The sequence below is a fragment of the Kryptolebias marmoratus genome, linkage group LG20, assembly GCF_001649575.2.
Source record: "Kryptolebias marmoratus isolate JLee-2015 linkage group LG20, ASM164957v2, whole genome shotgun sequence".
In the NCBI taxonomy this organism is placed as follows: domain Eukaryota; kingdom Metazoa; phylum Chordata; class Actinopteri; order Cyprinodontiformes; family Rivulidae; genus Kryptolebias; species Kryptolebias marmoratus.
In genome coordinates, this window is record NC_051449.1 from 15,361,654 (window position 1) to 15,382,463 (window position 20,810).

General features: G+C 37.0%; 1 protein-coding gene across 1 annotated transcript in view; it reads left to right on the forward strand.

The window, feature by feature from the left end:
• tox (thymocyte selection-associated high mobility group box) overlaps window positions 1-20,810 on the forward strand; it is a 49,146-nt gene that overhangs the window by 8,382 nt on the left and 19,954 nt on the right. Inside the window, exons 2-4 of the mRNA XM_017422298.3 lie at window positions 8,845-8,910; window positions 12,500-12,610; window positions 18,637-18,915. Coding sequence (XP_017277787.1) covers window positions 8,845-8,910; window positions 12,500-12,610; window positions 18,637-18,915 — 456 coding nt within the window. The remainder of the gene's footprint in view (window positions 1-8,844; window positions 8,911-12,499; window positions 12,611-18,636; window positions 18,916-20,810) is intronic.

The following is a 20,810-nucleotide window of genomic DNA, read 5'->3' on the forward strand; positions in this document are numbered from 1 at the left end:
TTTGTCAGTCAGGATTATAAAAATGAATTAATATGGATTTGTCAGAGAATTTGAAATGCAACATGTTTGGCAGTGATATTTAAACGTTATGTGGTAATTGGTGTTTTTATTGCGCCACACCACAAAGTGAAAATCTGAGCAGATATAATAACGTTGAGATTATTGGCTCTGCTGCTTAAATGCTTCCTGTGAAATTAAGTGTTTTTGTCTAATCAGTCAAAAATACAAAAAAAAGGGAAAGAAAAAAAGATGTACTGTAAATCTACTGTTTTTTTTGTATTGTAGCCCTCTTCCAGCAGGTTTTTTTTTCACATTTTTTTGGGCTCATATTTCTACTGTACCATCCTTAAGTTTTCTGTCCAGCCAAAATGCCAACATTTTTTATCTAATTATCTGTCAGAACACAACCAGTCAATCTGTTTGTCCGTCTGTCCATGTTGGCTGCCTTTCTCGCTAAAGAACATGTCGCCAGACTCCTCTCTGTCCCCCCCCCAAATCCCCCCACCCCTGAAGCTTGCTGACGATTGGGTGACTTTCAGCGCTGTTGCTTATGTGCTGGTTTGTGTGAAAGCGTTTCAGTTGGTTGAATCTCGGGGACGGAGCGATGAGGGACTCCTTGTTGGTGGAGGGATGCCAAATGGAACAGATGGGCGGAGACAGAGTGCTGCCAGAAGAGACTAATTATCAGGATTTCGGTTCCAAAACAAACATATTGCAATCAAATCACATACTGCAATCATCGCCGCATTGTTCTGTGTTTGTGCGTACTGTGTTTGTGACAATGACTTGGCTCGTTTAACTTGCGTCGGACAAGATTGGATCTGTTCCAGTGGCATTATTCAGGAATAGTTGGAGCCTATTTTTTTTTTTGTAGCGCTCGGCTTTTGTTCTCAATCATGGAGTCATAACTGTAGTGATGAAGTGCTAATTGCTGTGGATAGATTGAAATAACGTTGTCACAGTTTAAATTTGTAAAGTTGTGTCTGTGTGACCCCCGTTTCCTTCTGCTTCTACAAACTATCTGTGACTTTAACCAAACTTTTCTACTCCTCTGTGATTTATTTTCTTTCTCTTTAGAGCATACTGGGGGAAATATGAGATCTGGGACTTAACTGCTTTCTGATTATCACTGAAAAGGATGCACTTCATACAATTAGATTGTGCCTCCCTTATCTGTATCCTCTTACTTTTTTCATGGGGTGTCGAAGTGTTTTGAGCTGCAATCAGCACATCTTCTGAACTGCGAAGTTTCAAGTGTCATCAGAACCCAGCAGAAGAAACCTAAAGCTAGTATTTCACTAAATTTGCACTGTTGGTAACAGCATTTGCAAGGGAGTTTCCAAAATGTCTCAAAATGTTGTGCGAGGGTTCTCAATTCCCTAGCGTAACTCACAGAGGCTTGCAGTTTGTGGCTTCAATTATGAACATTTTCTCTCAAAGTAGTGGGAGAAAATGTTCAAAATCAGTGGTCATCGATGTCTCAAACCCCTCTGTGTCGTTCCCATATAATAGAGCTGTATTTGACACCTGCACAAGAGCTCTCCTCTGATAGGAAACATCCAACCATGGGATTCCACGTCTAAAAAGTCACACAGCTAATAAATAATTATTGATAAACAACTGGCTCAAATCTGCCTGTCTTCATTTCAGAAGTGTATCCCAACAGATGAAATCATAAACGGCTCTCTGGTCGCTTGGTCACAAACTCTCAGTAATCAGGGAAAACTACAACTGATAATTTGCCTATTTTCTTGCAGTTTTCTTTGAGTCACCAACTAATCTCCAACATTCATTTACTTGGAAAAACAGCAGGCTGTCTAATGCTGTGCCTACAATGCCAGACAGTAACATAACACCAACACAAACATGCTAACTAGTTTTTTGTTGTCAATAAAATTCTTTATTTATTATTTGGTTCATGTCTAACAAATGGATCCTATTGTTACTGAAATAAATGTTAATGTGACACCAGAACTGGTGAACTTGAAGCAAAAAATTGTCACTTGAAAAAGTAAACCAAAAGTATATATTTTTTTCAGCTTTAAGGGTTAAAACCTTTGCATGTAACTTTGGTGATGTGTATTAATGCAGCGGTGGGATGTTTTATTACTTAATAGCTCTCCTGGATGTTTAATGAGATGAGAAGTTGACTGTCTTTAGGTTTTCACAGAAATTAAAGAAACCTTCTCTGAATGCAGTAAATAGAAAGATTTACAGAAAAGTCATAACAACTATAATAAAAGGACTTGTCATAAAGAATCCATTTGAATCAGCCTTTACTGTAAACATAATGTTGAAATATTTACTGCTTTCTCAGTACAAAAGTTAACAAAATGAAGAATAAAACACTGTTTTAGGAAATGCAAAATAAATTTTTCTCTGCATATATAAAACTGTTTGCCTTCGCACAGTCTAGATTTACAGCTGGGGTGGACACATGAAGCCAATAAAACTTTGTTTATATTGTTGTCAGGGTGACAGAGATAAGATAGTAGCTGAGCTGAACTACCATAGCTGGGTGAATCTGCTGCACACAAAACCACTTGTTAGGCCCAGCTTACACAACGCTGTTTTTCAGAGACACCGGGACATTTCTGTTGTGCTATGGCCGCTCGTTTACACGACAACAGCGATCGGATTCTGACACTGAGACTTTTTGAATCCACGTCTCAGAGTGGAGCTTTTCGGATACTTCCTGTCGCATTTCAAAGGAAGCAGCGATGTGTGAAACAGCTCATGCGCACCGCAGACGGCTGCAGTCAATAGTTGTTCTTTGCGTTCATGAGTACAGCAACAATGGCGGATAACAGAGTGCCGTTTGTGTTACTCGCCCTTTTCCAAGTTCAGCAGCAACCCAACCTCGCTGTCGGTCCAAACAAACATCTGTGCAGTCACCATTTTGCATGTAACCGCTTCCATGCTCGAGAGACTGGCATGTGTCAGCACTGACTAGTGGCCTGGCATGGAAATTACAGCAGATTTAATGAGCACAGCTTTACCGTATAAAGGCATAACTTTTCCCCCAATCAACACTGGAAAATCTCTAACGTTTCCAGACTATCGATCATGAGCAAAGAGGGTCCAAGTCTCTCTTTCTGCGTCTCTTTTTCTATGTACAGAACCACAAGTTGATTTATTTCCATAAAACTGTTCAGAGTCAACAGGAATCTATTCAGTCTGGTCCAAAAGAACAGCTCACACATCACCCAAAAGTGTTTCAGTCCTAAAACTGCTGATTGTCATTTTTGACACATTTGATGAAAACAAATATTTTTAACTCTGGTGTAAGCTTTACCTAAAGAGGAAGTCAAACTCTGCAAGAATGTTTGCAGTTTGCAGCGTTTTATTACAGGGCATTTATTTGTAGTTTTCCCAACTGTGAAACGCCCGCGTTTATGCTTTATTTTTATTAAGCTTTTAATTTTCACATAACACTTTAAAAACCTATTTTTAAATTAAATGTTTTCTGCTTGGAAGCAAAATTTAAATTTTTATGTCTTGCTTCATGTTTCAGTTTTTACGACTTGAAACAAAAATGCTGATTAGCTAACAAGTTATTTAATGGACTTAGAAATATTTGCAAAACCTCTGCGAAGCCCTTAATCCAAGCAGCCTTGTTTCTGGGACATGGAGTAAAATCACACTCCTTCCATTTTTATCCTCTCGTCTCACTCTGTATCACTCTCTTTACATTAACACAGTATTTACCTCTCTCTCTCTTTCTAAATGCACATTCCATTTCTCATCCTCTCCTTTTTACTCTTCACTCTGTTCCTTGATACGCTGTATTCCTCTCTTTTCCTTTGTCCTTGTCTGTCATCCTTATAGTCTCCCCCCCTTCTCCCCCTTCTCCCGACCCTGACCCACTTAGCTGGCTGCTTGTTATTCAAACCTTTGCTTTACCCACACAAATACAGACATACACACACAGAAATGGAGAGTGAGCAGCAGAGATGTGAAAGAGAAAGACATGATGAGGGAGAGGGAAAAAAAGTAATTTGGTTTTAGTACAAGCCCTGCAATCTGTTTTCATTTCTCCCCCTGAATACTTTGATACGCATTAAGTACTGCTGTAGATGTTTGTCCTACCATAAAACAAAAGAATGCAAAAATGTGTGTGATTTCATTCCTACAAGAACAATAAAGCCAATGAGAATAACCAAAGCTGCACATATTCATAGAAAAGCCACAGCATGCCCTCAACAGAGTTTTCCTGGCTCGGAATGAGGCTCCAGTTTTATCCAGCTGGATTGGAAATTATTTTTAAAATGAGAAATAGTCAGATTAACCACAGTTTGGCCGTAGAGCATCTTTTAGGTCCCATCATCATTTATGTGATGAAAGATGTGTCCACCGCTGACTGGAAGAGGTTGTGTTGCACAAATGACACCCAAAGAAAATTTCAGGCAGGTGTGCACTGGACCAGAGCCAAGCAACTGTATAGTTGCACCATTTTGTCCAAAATGTTGGAGAACGTCAATAGCTAGCTGTCTAACTGCTGTTATTACTAACTCAAACACTTGCAATTACATCTTCTATGAGACTAGACAATGCTCGAAGATGTTTTTTTTTCACATTGTGTGGTTGTTCAGGGTGGTAGTTAAGCTGTATTATTATTATTACTATTATTATTATTATTATTGGAAACCAAGTGAAAATCAAGATGAAATTACACTTGACACAATGCAACAACTGCATCCAACTAGCAGTTTTGACATACAGTTTACATGTATAGTAGGATTTAGCTTTGGAAAACAGAGTAAAGCTATTATTTAATGGGGTAAAATTATTTTAAAAAACCAAACAGTCTGTGTACAATCAGACTATTAGTTCAGTTTTAAACATCCACCTCTGTTCTAGTTTAGTTAATTTGAATGAAATGTTGAATGAAAGTCAAAGACCTGCAATCCGTTTACCACATCACATGAATTGTTGTTTTACTTCTCTGATTTATTAGACATTAAAGAAGGAATAAAAACAGTAGCTTACAACAGAGTTTATTCACTATGCTGAACATTAATTCAGTGATTATTTTTACTTTTAAGAAGACAAAAAAGACGAACATTTAAGACATCTGATTGTCAGGTTTGTGTATAAACGGCCTAAATTATGATTATAATAAAAATGAGATGCATGTTAGTATGCCAGCCTTAAATTTAAGTTAAAATCTGTTTACAGCCTTTATCACTGGAACTGTTTCTTGTTAGGACTAATTTTCTTAAGAAAAAACATGCCACTGAACATGATGGTTTATATCAGCAGTATTAAAAGATTTAAAGTATCTAATAAGGAAGTTCTGCACTTCTTAAAATAACACTTTTCTTTTAAGAAAAAGTAACGACCCCTTCATTTAAACCGGTAAGAGGTTTGAGCTCAGTGATCTTTGACTTTTGGTGTTTGCCACTTAATACGAACACCATAAGAATATCTGCATACTTGTTGGTGGTTTCAAAATGCAAAATCTTTTAACATGTAATCATTTTTTTTAATTGAAACTGCATAGTTTCATTACTACTGATGAGTGAAATAACAGCCGCTGAGATCTATCTCTGTCCTTGTGTCCCTCTGAGTTAATGAGGAGCGTAATAGGTTCCACTCTGCCTCTCACATTGAGCGCCTACTGAAAAGAAACCATCACTATTTCTCTCCTTTGGGTTTTTTTTTTCCTCCATCCTCATTCTTTTTCCTCTCCTCTTTGATGGTACTCACTGTAGGTTGAGAGCAATAGCTGCCCTTTGAAACACACACAGACACATTAGTTTACTCACTTTTTGTATCCTGATACCATTTGGGGAAAAAACCTCTGAAAACTGCTTGCATTTCTGTTTTTATCTTACATTTTAAAACCATAAATGATGGAATGTGATCAGGATTTAGCTGTCTTTAATCATTAGTGTTCAGTGTTTTCCCCCTGAGTTCATTGTTTATTCTGTACAAGTTAGAGGAAACAGTTTGTTAGTAAAATTATTTGTTATTTCTTCTTTTCTGAGCTGCCACCCATTGACAGGACTAACCTCCTGCAACGAAAGGCAGAGCTTTGTGCACTCTCGTCAGATTCAGGTTTGTTGTGTTTCAAAAAGTACGAGGTTGGTTTTTTTTTTCACACCTCCAAACAATTTATGTGGGTTTCTGTTTTTTTTTCAGATTGATCAAAGCAGGTTAGGCTGGTTCAGAAAATGTTTGGTCACATCCTCACACCGGTGTGAAGCTCAGGAGCATCTTTGTTGAAGTGGATGAAACGAGAAACTAAAGTCAGCAGAAAGTGACCTAAATCCGATGAACAAAAAAAACATCAAATGAGTTATAAACAGTATTTGGTGTCTCGGATGGGTTTTCACACAAAATATAGAGTAAAATAATACATACCAAGAAGTATGATGTTATAAATGCATTCTTGGTATTGTTATTTGGGCTTACTGTATGTAAAGTATTGCTCATAATACTATATAATTGTATAATTATACTAGATATTGACATAATTATTCCTAAAGGCCCAGTATGTAATGTTTATGGTGCTTTTTCTTTAGGAGGAAGACATTATATTATTAACTACGTTTAAATATTGTGGGAATTCATAAAAATAAAAGCCGCCATTAATATTAAGACTTAAAAAAGGTATCTTTTATCCATTTCTTCATGTTACCTCTCCATAGTATCCCAAATTTGATAAAACTAATATTGAGGAGTGTTTTGCACTTTTACAGTTTTCATCAATCAAGTTTCTTGCTCAATGGGGTAAATAATATAAGAGAGAGTTTATTGTTGTAATATTTTTGTGCAACAAGATTCTGGTGACAACAAGGAGAGATATCGTGGTTAGGTACTCTATAACTCATTGTTTTGTTTACCAAGTGCCACAAGAACATTGTAAATTTCTCAGTCTGGAGCCAACTAAATGCATATAAAACTTTATTGTTCCAAAACATTTATTTGTTTTTATACTTCAGCCAGTTTAAATCATGTAACGCAGATTAATGTAGTTCAAAACATGGACTACAATAAAATGTCTTCAAGTTGTAAACATGGTTTGTACAAAGATATGGAGCTTACTCTTGGTGCGTCTTTTTGTTTGTTTTAAAAAGCTTTGTGGTAATATTACACGTCACATCGTACATTCGCAGTGATGTTATGTGTGTTTCTGTAACGTTTGTTGTGCGACCGGATTTGTCAAAGTTACAGTAAATGGAAAACCATTCAGACATGGAGCTCAGCAGGTCTGCTCTGCCCCGTCTTCTCTTTGATTTGTCTGGAAAAGTTTTCCCCCCCTCAGGGCAGAAGAATAAATATCAGGCAGAGATAGAAATTTAGCCTTTCCTCTAATTGGTTTGATATGTGAAACTGTTTCACGTGAAGCAGTGAAATTTAACTGTGAATGCTCCGACCCAACACACTGTCCACAACAACACTTTTTTCTTTTACGCTTTGGCTTTCTGTTAATTCTGTAATTCGACACCTCGTTTGCATAATACCCAACAGCTGGCAAATGGATAGGGCAGCTACACCTGTCTGTCCAGCTTTATGTGTGTGTGTGTGTGTGTGTGTACACAGGTTGGTCCTTTGCTTCTCCCCACCTGTTCAAATGTTCCTCTTGTGTTTGTCAACCGAAACAATGATTATGTACTCAGGGTACCAGGAAATATTTGAATATGGCTTGCAGATGCAAATACGGATTTGTTTGTTTTTTTCCTTGTCTGTGATGGAGGGTTTGATTAGTAAAAGTTGCAAATATAATAATTATGTTTTTAAACTGAGGCATCTAAAGCAAACAGACAGTTGATGATAATATAACTGGACTTACAGCTAATAATGAAAACAGTAACAGTTTTGTTTTATCTAACCAACAATAACAGACATGTATCAAATAATAACTATTTGTTATTTGAAAAGTATTGAATAATCTTAAGGTTTTTGTTCTCTGTGTCAAAACTGTGTTGCAACATACAACATGTACTGACAATAGGGTTGTAACAATACATGTATTTGTACCGAACTGGACAAAGATTATGTTAGATACAGGCGATCACCACTCCCATCTAGAAGCGGGTGTAAAGTGAAGTACAGTACTGCAGATGTCTTTGTATAGTATCATTACTGACAGCACTGAAGCCAATACTTTATCTGTTACCATTTTGCAGTAACTTACTAGCACCAATGTTATCAGTATCGTACCATCGTTACCATTATGCTGTAGCTTACTGAAAGCACTGTCACCAGTATGGCTAACTTCGGTAGCTGTACTGGCAACAGTGCTGCCACTAAGTTACGATAAAATTACAGGGAAATGGATAACAGTGTGTACACTGTATGTCATGTCGCGTAGAAGAAACGATAGGTATGAATGCATGAATTGATGAAATTACCTGCAGTGACAATAAAACTTTAGGACAAGTTACAATTAAACAGAAAGAAGGAGCTCTAAATGAGGAAGTGTGGTAAAGATAAAAAAGAAATTAGGAAGTAAATGGAAGGCCATGGTCTACTGCTGTGCCTTATTTAGAGTATGTGTTTTATTGACTACAGGTCTAGTTTAGAAAGAATTTTATCTGCTTTGTAGTAACAGCAAGTTTTGTAACTCTGACAGGTGTCTGTGACTTATACCTGTTTGTTATTTGTCATAATTTTTGAGGACTATTTTTGGTTTATCCAAACCTTTGTGTCAAATACATGAACTATAAGGACTCTGAAATGACTTTGAGTGTCAGAAGAAGAGAGCAGATAGAAAACAGTCTGGCTGCTCGCCAGTTAATCTGTTACCTCTATTTCGCTCACGGCTGACTGTGCTGCGTTTGCAGTGTTTGATTTTAGTTTGTTGACATTGTTGACTCTTGCTTTTGTTCTCTTCAGCTGGATGGGGACACCATGTTCCTGGGTATGCCAGAAGCAGGCCTTGACTTCACCTCAGCCAATCAGGTTAGTGCACACGATGCAGTTTGATTACCTATAAATTAGTCTTTGCGACACCTTCTAGTTTCAAACGGCATCAAGCTATTCTATGACTTAGCCGTGCAAAGACCCAGCAGTGGAAACATACCTGTTACTTTTCTGAATTATGCTAAGAGCCAATGCATAGGTCAACATGTGTCATCTTTAACAAGTGGAAAAAAACAAAAATGCACAGGGGAAAAAACCCTCCTAGTTCAGACGGGATGTTTTTCTGGCTTCTCTTTATTAACATGGTTACTCATCTTTGCACAGTTTTTGTTGAAGCAAAACAAAAAAAGAAAAAAAAAATCAATTTGCAAGTAAAATTGGATTTTTAAAAAATATATATTTTACTTCCTCTTCCTTGTCCTCTTTGTGATGAAGTCAAAGAAGCGTAAAAAGTGTAAAAGAACCAATAAATCTAAAACTTATGACTATGTGTTTTGTACTTTAGTTAATGTTGAAGGGAAATGAGTTCACTAGCAAGTCATGGAAATTTTTCAGCACTAGTAAGAAAAAAAACAGTCGACCTATTAGACATGACTGCTAAAGCTGCAGTAAACTACAATCCTAACCATCAAATTCTTTATTAAACTTTACAGCAGGGTGTAACATTTAAACGTTTGCAATTTTTAAAGAATCCTATGACTGCAGTCATCATCAAGGCCTCCGAGGAGTCAGTGTTCAGATACTTTTTGATGCACTGATGATATAATTATGCTTCAGTTTTATCTTGTAAGAACATTTGATCATGCCCCATTTTGCCTTTGAGCTCACCTTTGGCTATTTCAGGCCTATTTCCAGTTATATTAAACAAACTTCCTCCCCATTCTGTTTTATAAATCAATATCACTTACAGCACACAGTAAGAGGCATCACAGTGTTCTTCGATCTCCAAACTCTCTCATTTCTTTCACTAATCGAGAGCTGCTGCTGCTGCTGTGTGATTCTTGAGCAATACCATGTGTGTATGGTCACCAGAACAATTAAATGTTAGAGGTTTCTCTAAAAGCAGATAATATTTTCATCCAGTCCAACGTCTTTGGCTGTAGTAATTACATTGGCCTGTGAATATGCTGAAGGTTTTGTTCTTTTGCTAATGAAGTTTTCCATGCTCATAACTTGTTTTTGTCCGTTTTGAAAATGTAAGATCATCAAAATAATAATAGCTGCTAATAATAATATTAAAACTGCCACATCAAGCATTATAGTTGAATGCAGGGTGTATGGTAATGATTTGCTCATGGATGATGGATGGATGGAAATTTCCATTAGAAAACACAGCGTTCACTACATAAAGTTAGATCTATCCTTCAGAGTAGCTGATGTCGTGCTTTCTGCTGTCACTCCGGCGCAATGACAAACATGGTACAGCTTAGCTGCTTTTATATTACTTGGCAACAGTTCTGGAGCTGCACTATGCAGCAAAGAGTCTTCATAAGGTTGTGGATGTAACTGCATTCAGAATATAGCTTCCAGGGCCCAGACATTAAAGCTCACTGTGTGTTTGTTAGTGCAGAATTACCTCACCACTGAGGAAAGCCCATATTAATAAGAAGCACTACTACATTATTCATAAAGAAGCATATAGAGAATATTGTGGGGCATAGAACTGAATGATTTGATGTTTTATTCATAGTGTTGTTCTGTAGTAGGGAGTGGTGAGTGGAATAAGAATTTATGGCTTTATTATTGAAGTACCATTTCTCCCATAAAGTCAGAGGTTGTTATGATGAATATGATCAATTTAAGTCCACTCAGATTCTTATCCTTCTCATTCTTTTAACGTCTTAATGCAGTAGAAGAGACTAACTGCTTTAAAGCTAAAATATGGAGGCTGTAGACGTAAGGAGAGGGTAGAGGGAGATGTAAATTGTCATTTTTTATAATCCAGTACAGTTTCACACATTCAGGCCTATCATATTAGTTGTCTGTATTAGATCATTGCTGACCTGTTCCTTCATTAAGACTGTGCCTCTCAGGTTAAACACATTATTACTGGGAAACATTTATTCTCTTCAAATTAGTTTCGTTCTGTTATCTTTTGTTTTGGACAAGTAAGGTTATGATATTTAACTTGACTACACAAAAAATAACCAAAAAATGCATGTTGGATTATTTGTTGATTGTATATTAAATCTGAGTGAATGTGGATGGTTGTTCTCCTGTGATGGACTGGCAACGTGTCCGTTGTGCACACTGCACCTCCTTTAACCTGTTCAGGACTGGATATAGTTTAAAATTAGGTATGCATCTTGCTGATGTTTTTCAGGTAGGATTTGCTGTTTTAGTTTAGCCAGCTGTTGATGTAGCATTTGATAATTGAACCATGTATAATCTCATCATGTTCCATAATATTTCTCATCAACTGCATGGAATCTAAGTCTTGTCTCATTGTTGCCAATTTTAGAGACTTTCTTGAGGATTTCCAGAAACATGCCTGTTGACAAAGCTAGAAACTGTTCGGATAAATAATTGCCAGTGCTGCCCCCCCAAAAAAACGACTTGTCTTGCTGTCCTGAGGTAAAGGTGCATCTCTTCTTCAGCTCTGTTCAATCAGTGGCAGAAAGTGGTGAGCAGCTGCAGTCGTAAATGAGCTGATAGCACGTGTGAACTGCTGTTCTTGTGGTTTGTAACTCAAATGAAAACTCTGCACTTTTTTCTGTGGTAAGAAAATTTCTGTTGTTATGACTTTTCTGTCTGAGTAATGCTTATACAAGCCACAAATCAAAACTATTCTCTGTAACTTGTAAATATGATGAGATGGTTGATGTTGTTTTATAGTTTAGATTATAAATTGTAGTTCCTAAAAATAAAACTTTTAAAACATTTGGTGCCGATCACCCAGCAGCACAAAGACGATAACAAAACCGAGGTTCTTTGTTGTTATAAAGTGGCAGCAAGTTGTTGTTTTTTTATAACATGCACAAGACGTGCAGACATACAGATTCTGATCTGTAATTAGATATTAATCCATAGCACTGATTAATATATTACTATTGATGGTTTTGACAACCCTATTTGACTTCTTGTCATTCACAAAGTGAAACAAACAATCCTTAAATAAACTCTTTCTTAAAAGAATCATGATGGCTGCAAAGAAGGACAGAGATTCTCAATGGCTCTAATGATTGCTTGAAGTATAAAAACTATGGCAGCATAAAAGTGAGAAAAAGTGCAGCATTATAGTCTTAAAAGGGACATATAAACCACCATACTTTCTCATTAATCATAGTCAAACCTGTTTTTGGTGTTGCAGCGATGTACAGTGTTTGGTTGTGTTTAGCTGAGGAGGATCTGATTTATTTACTCCCTCTCTCTGAGTAGCAGCTCACTTGTAGCTGTTCATTATTTCAGATTTAAAAGCAATATTACCAGTTTATAACAATAAAACTCCACTTTGACCTGCGTGTAAGAGACTGTGTGTCTCTCTGTGTGAGCTTTGCATGGAGAATTTTACTCACTTCCTCTTGTTTTGTCTTTACTCCTCTTCACGGCCATTTTGTTTGACCCCTGACCTCTTTCTTGCCCCAGGTCTCATTTCAATCTTTGTTTGTCTTTGTGATTCTTCCCACAGTTTCGTGTGCCACAGCCCCCTCACCCGCTCACCAAGGCGACGCCACCAAACCAACCCTCTCAACAATGGAGGAGGGACGGGCACATGGCCGACGTACACCGTCTCCCCTGGGTGAGTGCATGCAAACACACACCCAAGTCAGTTCAGTTAAATTAATACAAATAAGGACAGGAGTATGTTTAGAGGGTGTCCAGTTATAGCTAGGTATGCTGGTGTATATCAGGGATCATAAGTTTGTTTTTGCTTCACACTGTTTTTGTTAACCTTTGGAAGAGTTGAGAAAAACAATTAAAGGCCGACCATTTCTCAAAGGAATGCATATCCCCCGCTGCCTTGTCTGCCAGATCTTTGCTCTAAGGTCTTCTTGTAAAGAGAAGGGATGGAGTTATAATTGTTTCAGTCAAACCGTGTGAATGACGTTATGTTCAGTCTCAAGCAATGTTGTGAGGTCTCGCAAGATCTGTTCACGCTCAAAGTATGTAAAAATCCAGTAAATGAAAATCCAGTAGTCAGAGCTGGCCATTTTGTTTCATGAATTAATTGATTTTACAGTAAAACTATAATAATCAGCCAAAACCCTGAAATGTTTTATTACAACATACTAACCTATCACAGTAAACTAAGATTTATCACCAAAATATACAATAGGATGACATTTTTGGAGTAATAATAAAATACTGATGTTCTTGATGTGTTAAATACTGTATTTAGTTATAAAATATTTGGCTAATGACGATTTTGGTGGTGGTCCTCTGAGCAGGTAGGATGAGGTGGAGGTTTTACATTTTTAAGAACAAAGATTACTGATAGTTTCTGAGAAGATCAGTAAACACTGGTGAGAACAACGTGAGACAGATTGTGTGAAGATTTGAGCACTTCTATTTTCACCTGTATAAAAATGTAAATTTATCACATACCAAAAAACAACCAATGTAGTGTCTACTGGTTGTATGTTTATGTTTAAATCTGTGTTTTCACAGTTCAAAAATGTTATCTTTTTGTTATTTTTTTCATGTCAAAACTTCCAAAATGCACAGTACATCTCAACTGCAGCCTGAGATTCCTGTTAGTTTTAATAGTTGTAGTCTGCAGCCACAGTTAGCACTCAGCTCAGATTTTAGGTGTCACTTTGAAAACACAGAAGCAATTACACAGTCAACATGAAAAAATAAATGAGTCGTTTGGATTTCATCTTAAGTTCTTTGGATATTCATAAGAGGAGGCCAGAAAGGGATGGGAAGAGTTTTTATACAAATATTAAAAAGGATGTGTGTGCAAAGGCTAAAAGAACATCCTAATTAAAAGAACTAATAAATGAGGTGTTTTGAAATAAATATCTTTCATGTTTTGTTTAGTGTTTTACAGCCATCAGCCGAATTTTATTTCTGTGTGGTTATTTTTAGCCATCCAAGCTGCAGTCTTCTTGCCTTAATGACTGTATTTTAACTACCAGGGAGAAGTAACACAGTAATCAAGACAGAAAATAATTTCCAGCTCTAAAGTTCACTGTTCACAGGTGACATAGGTGTTAAAACGGTAACATCTTGTACTTACGGGAGATAAAAGCGATAGACCGCTGTGTAGCTCTTCAGCTCTTCAATGTGTCTGCTTTTATTTTGCATGTCATGAACCTGTGCTTCACGTTGAGCATATTTTACCAGCAGATATTCAACAAAACCTTCAACATTCACATTCAATGCATGCAACGCTGCCTGATCACTCAATACCAAATGTGTACGTCTGAGCAGAGAGTAAACAGTCGTGCTGAGGTTGTGATGCTTTTATTTGTGGTTTCAAGTATCTTCGTCAGAAAATATTGCTTCATTCTGTGAGTTACTAGCTTGATTTCATCACTGGTTGTCTCTTCTTTTTTTTTTCCAACTCACTCAACCATCTTTAAAATGTTGCAGATGTTTGAAGTAGGTCTTTGTTTAGTTTCTGCTTTTTGTGGCGAAGATGCAAAGGATCAAGGACAAGAAATCTGTAATGATTAGTCTGTGTACTGTTAGTGTCTGTGGTCAAAACATGCAGCCATGCAGCCAGTTTTATAAGACCTTTAGGTCAGGAAATCTACAGCATCTGGTCTGGTTACTATCTAGTAATGTGCTGCATATTAATATAGTATAGGGGTACACAAATGACAGACAAAGGTCCAGATCTGGACTCAGCTCAGTAAGTAGATTTCAATAAATGTAATGTTTTTTTACTTATGCTCATTTTCTGGTATTTAAGGTAGTCAAGTTTAAGCGGTGCAGCTTCTCCAGCGTTTCCGGTAATTGACATCTTGTTCCTGTCCTCAATTTGAGGACAGGAACAAGGAATCTGCAGGGGTTCAAGCCCAATAAAACATTACCACAGGGGAAGAAAATCAGCATCGCTGTAACTAAAAAAGAAAAGTTGGGGGAGATTTTTTTTTTTTTCCAGACTTCATTCTTTCCATAGACAGTTTTAAACCTGATTGCTTCGTTCAGAGATGGTTTTTAAAAGCTGCGTCGTAAAACGTTAAAATGAAACAAATTATTTAAGTAATCAGAACCACTAAAATCTGAACTCAGAGCACAGAAAATAAATAATCTAAGCACCCAGAGTGACAGATCCACTTCACCAACACATCTGAATAGATTTTTTTAATGATGGTAAACATAAAAACGATCTTTACCAACTCAAAGGGTGTTTAAAGAATGTCTCGTATACCTGCAGAGGCTTTTTGATTGTTGCTATTTTCAGGTAAAATATAAGAAAACAGGAGAAACAAAACATGTTGTTTTTCAAGAAGCAAGCACTGTATTAAATTAATTTTATTTTTTATCTATCTATTAGTCTATCAATCTAAAATGAGCTAAGTTTTTTTTTCCCTTTAGACCTGAGCTTAAATAAAAAAATAGTTTTGATGAAGCTCACACTGATATAAGAAGCACCCATGTGTGTGAGGAACTTTACAATAAACATAATAAACTTAAAGGTTTTAAATTATGTTAGGAAACTACAAATTTGTCCAGGCCACTTAAAATAAAAAAAAACTCTTTTTTTACAGATTTACATAATTTATGTAAATGTGTTCAGAAATTAGAACTTTATAAAAAAAATCACAATGCACGTTAGAAATTTATGATCAAATGTAGTTTAATGTCTCCTAGAATGGACGGCTCGCACAGATGACTCACGGACCAACTGCAGATACGTTTGTTTAGCTCGTCACAGTTTGCCTTATTACTCATGTCCATATGTGCGTTTCCATATTGCACAAAATGAACACGGAGGTGTGAGAAGTGCAGTTGTGATGTGAACACAACACGTGTGAAAAGGCTTAATCCCGACTACATTAGTCTTTCTAGAAGCTCCCAGCGCACGAGTAAAAGGCTTTTGTACCGGCTTGAATGAGAGCGCGAGGAAGAGGAGTAATTTATGCAGAAGCTGAAGAAATGATAAAGTGGGAGAAGGAGGGAGAGTGAGAGGCAGACAGAAAACAGACAGGCAGAGTAATTTATGCAGAGCTCCGAGCTTCATCGAGACAAACTGTGAGATTTTTGGACTTTTTGGTGAATCAGGACTTGATAAATGATCCTGTTTGGTATAATGTGGACAACCAGCACAGAATCACATTTAACTGCTTGATAACAAATCAAGTTTAACACACTTTTCACTACTCTTCTTCAGTCATCATGAGATATTTCTTCACTCATTATCGCCCGGCAGCGGACAATGATGTTTTTGTCTGTTGTGTTGGCAAAACATCTGAACCACTGCACGGATTCTAATGAAACTCTCAGAAGATAATCATTGGATGTACATCCACAACTGATTAACTGTTGGAGTTAATCACGTCAAAATAGTCGCCACAGCTAAGTAACTTCACAAAAATGGCTAGACCTCGGCTGGTTTTACAGATATTGAAGTAAAATTTTGGCTTAGTGAATAATTAGATAAGACAAAACCAAAGTTAGTTTTTAAATCACAGGAAACTGAAATAATCATTTTGAGCATTTATGTGCTTTTTGAAATTTATGTAATCCATCTGCACTGTAAATAACTAAAGAAATTCTTGAAAATCCACCTTGAAATTGCTTAAAAAGTGCTTAAATTTGACTTTTGACAAAAGGTGTAAGCACAATATTAATAATATTCTAATTTATATCTAATAATAGTTTATTATTTCCTATGAACGGACTGGGTTTATGACTCCTTATTTTACTTACCTTGCACAATAAATAAGTTTAGCAGAGTTGTGTAGTTGTATTTATAGTTTTGAACAGCAACTTACTAAATCCTTGAAGCATAATTTAAACACTTTAGGCTTTTTGATCTGTGACGTCCCTAAATTCTGTTTTTCCAAGACATTTAAAATTGGTATTGACAGATAAGTTCACTTCTGGCCATTTTATTAGTATTTGTATGCCCATTAAACATTAATGAAACTACAAAGATAAAAAAAGAAAGTCCTCACTTTTGACAAAATGTTTTTTTAGATGCTTTTTTTTACCTTTTGCAAATAAGTATTCATTTGCATTAGAGAACAGGAAGTTATATCAGATGTAATGATTCACGGGTGCTCATTTGAACAATCGTCTTTTTCTGCCCCGGGGACGAAACATGCAAATCAAAAGTGTCTAAACTGCATTTGTTAAAGTCCCAGATTGATAGAAGCGGCGCTCTTATTTTACTGTGTAAGGTTTGGTCCGAAATATTTGTTTTTGCACTCATAATCTGCAAATCGAAGTCAGTGGAGTCTTTTTTATATATATATATATATATATATATATACAATCATATATATATACTCATAAAACCTCAAATGTAAAGAGAAAGGAAAGGAAAGGCCAGCTGTGTTAGTGTTTACAGGTAATCCCAGTTTTTCGGTGTTCAGAGTTCAAGAAGAAACTGTTCAATTTGCTACGTTTGTAAACATGAAGCACCAAATAATTACAGAGATGCCCAGGCGGATTGATTTTATTTAATTTATTTTTTTAAAGATGTAGATGTTGGGTATGTAAGCCCATTGCTAATTTCATTTTCTGTCTCCCACAAGTTATTTTAAAGTGGTGAAACGATCAGATCGAGTCGTGGTTTACCACGGTTGCTGTGAATTATAAAATGATCACATATAAATGTAATTCAATCTCTAACTCATCGCTCAGCTCTCAAGTCATGCAAATTATAACAGAACACTGCGAGTGGGCTCGAGATAGAGCCGAAACGAGTGAGAGAAATGTAAAAGTGAGAGATGAAAGAGAAATTGAGGATGAGATTAGGGGAGCAAGTGCACAAGTGAGGGGTTTGAAGGAGAAGGATGGTGGAGACGAGGAGCAAAAGAAAACGAGATGGAGAGACTGGTGTGGCTAGCCAAGCAGAAAAGGCTGTCAGTCTCTATAAAAGATCTCCTCTGTCAGATTAGTATGAGAAGCCTTCTCTAGCATTGCCTCTTTCTCTTTTCTCTCTTGTTTTTTTTCTCCCCCTCACTCATCCTGCATGATTCTCTCACTCCATTTCCTTCTTCATGTCTCCATCTCACGTGTCTCTGCTCACAGAATCATATACAAGACTGCTCCAGATTTTTTCTTCTGCATGTCAAATTAGTGAGGATGTATTTTTTTATTTTTTTTTTTTTTTACAAAAAAAGGAAGCTCATCTGTTTCTATTCTTGTAGGCAAAATACGTTTTTACATTTAAATCACTGTATTGTTCTGCTGCTGAATAAAGGAACATTTGTTCACAAGACTTAAAAAAACCTGGGAATATCATTAGAAGTGATTAGTGATAATTAGTTTGTGATAGGAGCTCAGGCTGAAGAAAAAGTGACTACATGAAAAGCACAAAGTGGTGGTTCAGGCTGGATTTGAACTCTCCGAGGTAATCATAATGGGCTTTTCTTTTTTTTTTTACAATGTCTCCCATCTATTATCTCTGACAGTAATGTTTCATGACACTTCAGTTTCTTATAGTCCTCTATGCAATTCTTATTGATTTTCTCCAAGTTGTCACCCTGCTGAGGGCAACATTGCCCATCTACCCATGCTCTGAGCGTGACTTTGTCCCACATCAACAGCAAACAATAAATTCTGTGTTTGATTTGTAGTAAAGTAGTATTTTACTGAAAGTATCTCCGATTGAGCTTTCTTGCTTGTGTGTTTTGTCTTTAGTCATATCCAGGGAACGGTTTGGGCGATGAGGACTTCAACATCCCACCCATCACTCCGCCCACCTTGCCAGACCACATGCTGCCCCCTCACCTGCCCCATGATTCTTCTTCTGGACCGTATCACTCAACCCCATCCAGTTCAGCTCCACACCACCCCTACCAGCTGCAGGGCGTGGACCTGCCCGGGATGCCTGGCAGGCAGGATGGAGCTGCTGTACTGAACCAAGATGGCGGCACCTTCAGCCCAGGTGGTGGACCGATGACCAGCACTCTGTCTGTGGTGAGTGGCTCCAATAGTTGTTGCCCGCCAAGGTGGCAACCACAACCAGTTGGCCTTACACAAGATGTCACAACTTTGCATAAGATTGTGCATAATGTTATTTACAAGGTTTGACCAAAATGACAGTAACTCCTCCCCTCTTTTCATAAGATGATTTTAGTTTAAAACTCTGGCGGGAAAGGCAGTGGGCGATATGCATTCCTTCAAGTAATGCCTGGCTCTTAATTATACTCGACTTTACGCTTCAGCAGTCTCGAGATGATGACGCACGGCGTTAGAAAGGGCAGTGGTTTCTCTGCTTATCTCCTACAGATGTGAACGTTACGAATGCTGCAGACCCCCACCCACGCCGGTGTTTTTGATGAGATGAGTAAGGCTCAAATTAAGTTTTAGTAACAGGAAAAATCAGATATTTGGGGAAATTATCATCTGAGTAAAATAAGGCTCATAAAATATGAATGTGGAGTAATTAGGTATATGCAATTCGCTGTTGCAAATCTGCAACGTCTTCCTTGAGAGGGTTAACTTTTTTTAACAGATGTGCGTTCTGAGTGTTCAAACTGCGTAAACTAAAACAAAATAACACATTTAATAGTGTTGTATCAAAACCCTCACTATTATACAATATGTTGACTCTGCTCCGAGGTATTTATATACGCAGCCTTAATTTTAGCTCATCTGAATGGAGGGTGTAAATACGATCCTCTGCCTTCATTCTTTGACCTGTGCTGGTTTCAGATATGCTGTTTTTGAGTTGAACTTTGTTTACAAAGTGGCTTCATAAAGTAAACCACGTGTATATTCCCCTAATAGAAACTTCAGATACATTAATGATGAACCTTTGCCTTTCTAAATATATAATTTTGTTCATGTGTGTATGTTTTTGTTGCCATTAGGAACAACTTACAGTATGAATTTTCAGCGAACAATAAGTTTTTGACTTTGTCATCAACATAGCTTTCTGCAGATATAATCATGGACATTTGCTGATAGTTTTAACTGAGTCACTGTAACCCTGAAGTTCTGCCAGAAGCAGTCTGTAACTATATTCTGCTACCACTGAGATCATCCGAACAGATTGCACATATAGATGAGCTGCATAGCAATGTTAATGTTCTTGTTGAAGTAGTTTAGTACATTTAAACAAAGATTTTGACACCTGTTGCCTCCATTAAACCTTTCACCACTAAAATAATGGAAACTTTGATCAGCTCTAGCTGACTCGGTGCTTCTCCAACGAGGAGAAAGTGTTGATTTGGAACTCAAAAGACAGATATTAGATTGAACCATCAGTTTGTTTCTTGATCAAATGGACTTTGACTTCACCTGTTGGAAGTTAAATGAGAATCTCAGACTTGAGCTGACAGCCTGCGGTGATATTTTACCTGCATTCTGTTATATTTTACTCAGCGTAACTGTGTGAAATAGCATATTGCCCCAGGCAGTGTTATTTGAAGGCCAATCATAGCAGCTGGTCGATCTGACATTTGCTTTATATTTAAGTTATCATTTCACAGTAAAGTGAAAATCTTGCTTTTCGCCGTGACATTCAGATGTGACAGACTTTGTCATATAGTAAAGAAATGAAAGTTATGCTCCAGCCTTGCAGTTAGTTTTCTGTCATAGAAACTGGCTGTTCAGAACTGTGCCGGAGGTCTGTAAGTGTCTGTATCTGTAATAAAGATTGCTCCTGTTTTTATTAAGAACAAAACTTTCTCACCTCCCACTCTTGATCTTTCAGTTCTTCTGACTGGTTCTTTCATCTCTATAATAATTGCGACTGCTGAAATATTAAGTCAAAGAAAAAACCCAAAAGACAGAAGCTCTCAACCCTGACTTTAGCTGATTAGAATGACTATGAAGCACTACAACAAACACTTTATTTTAATTTCAGA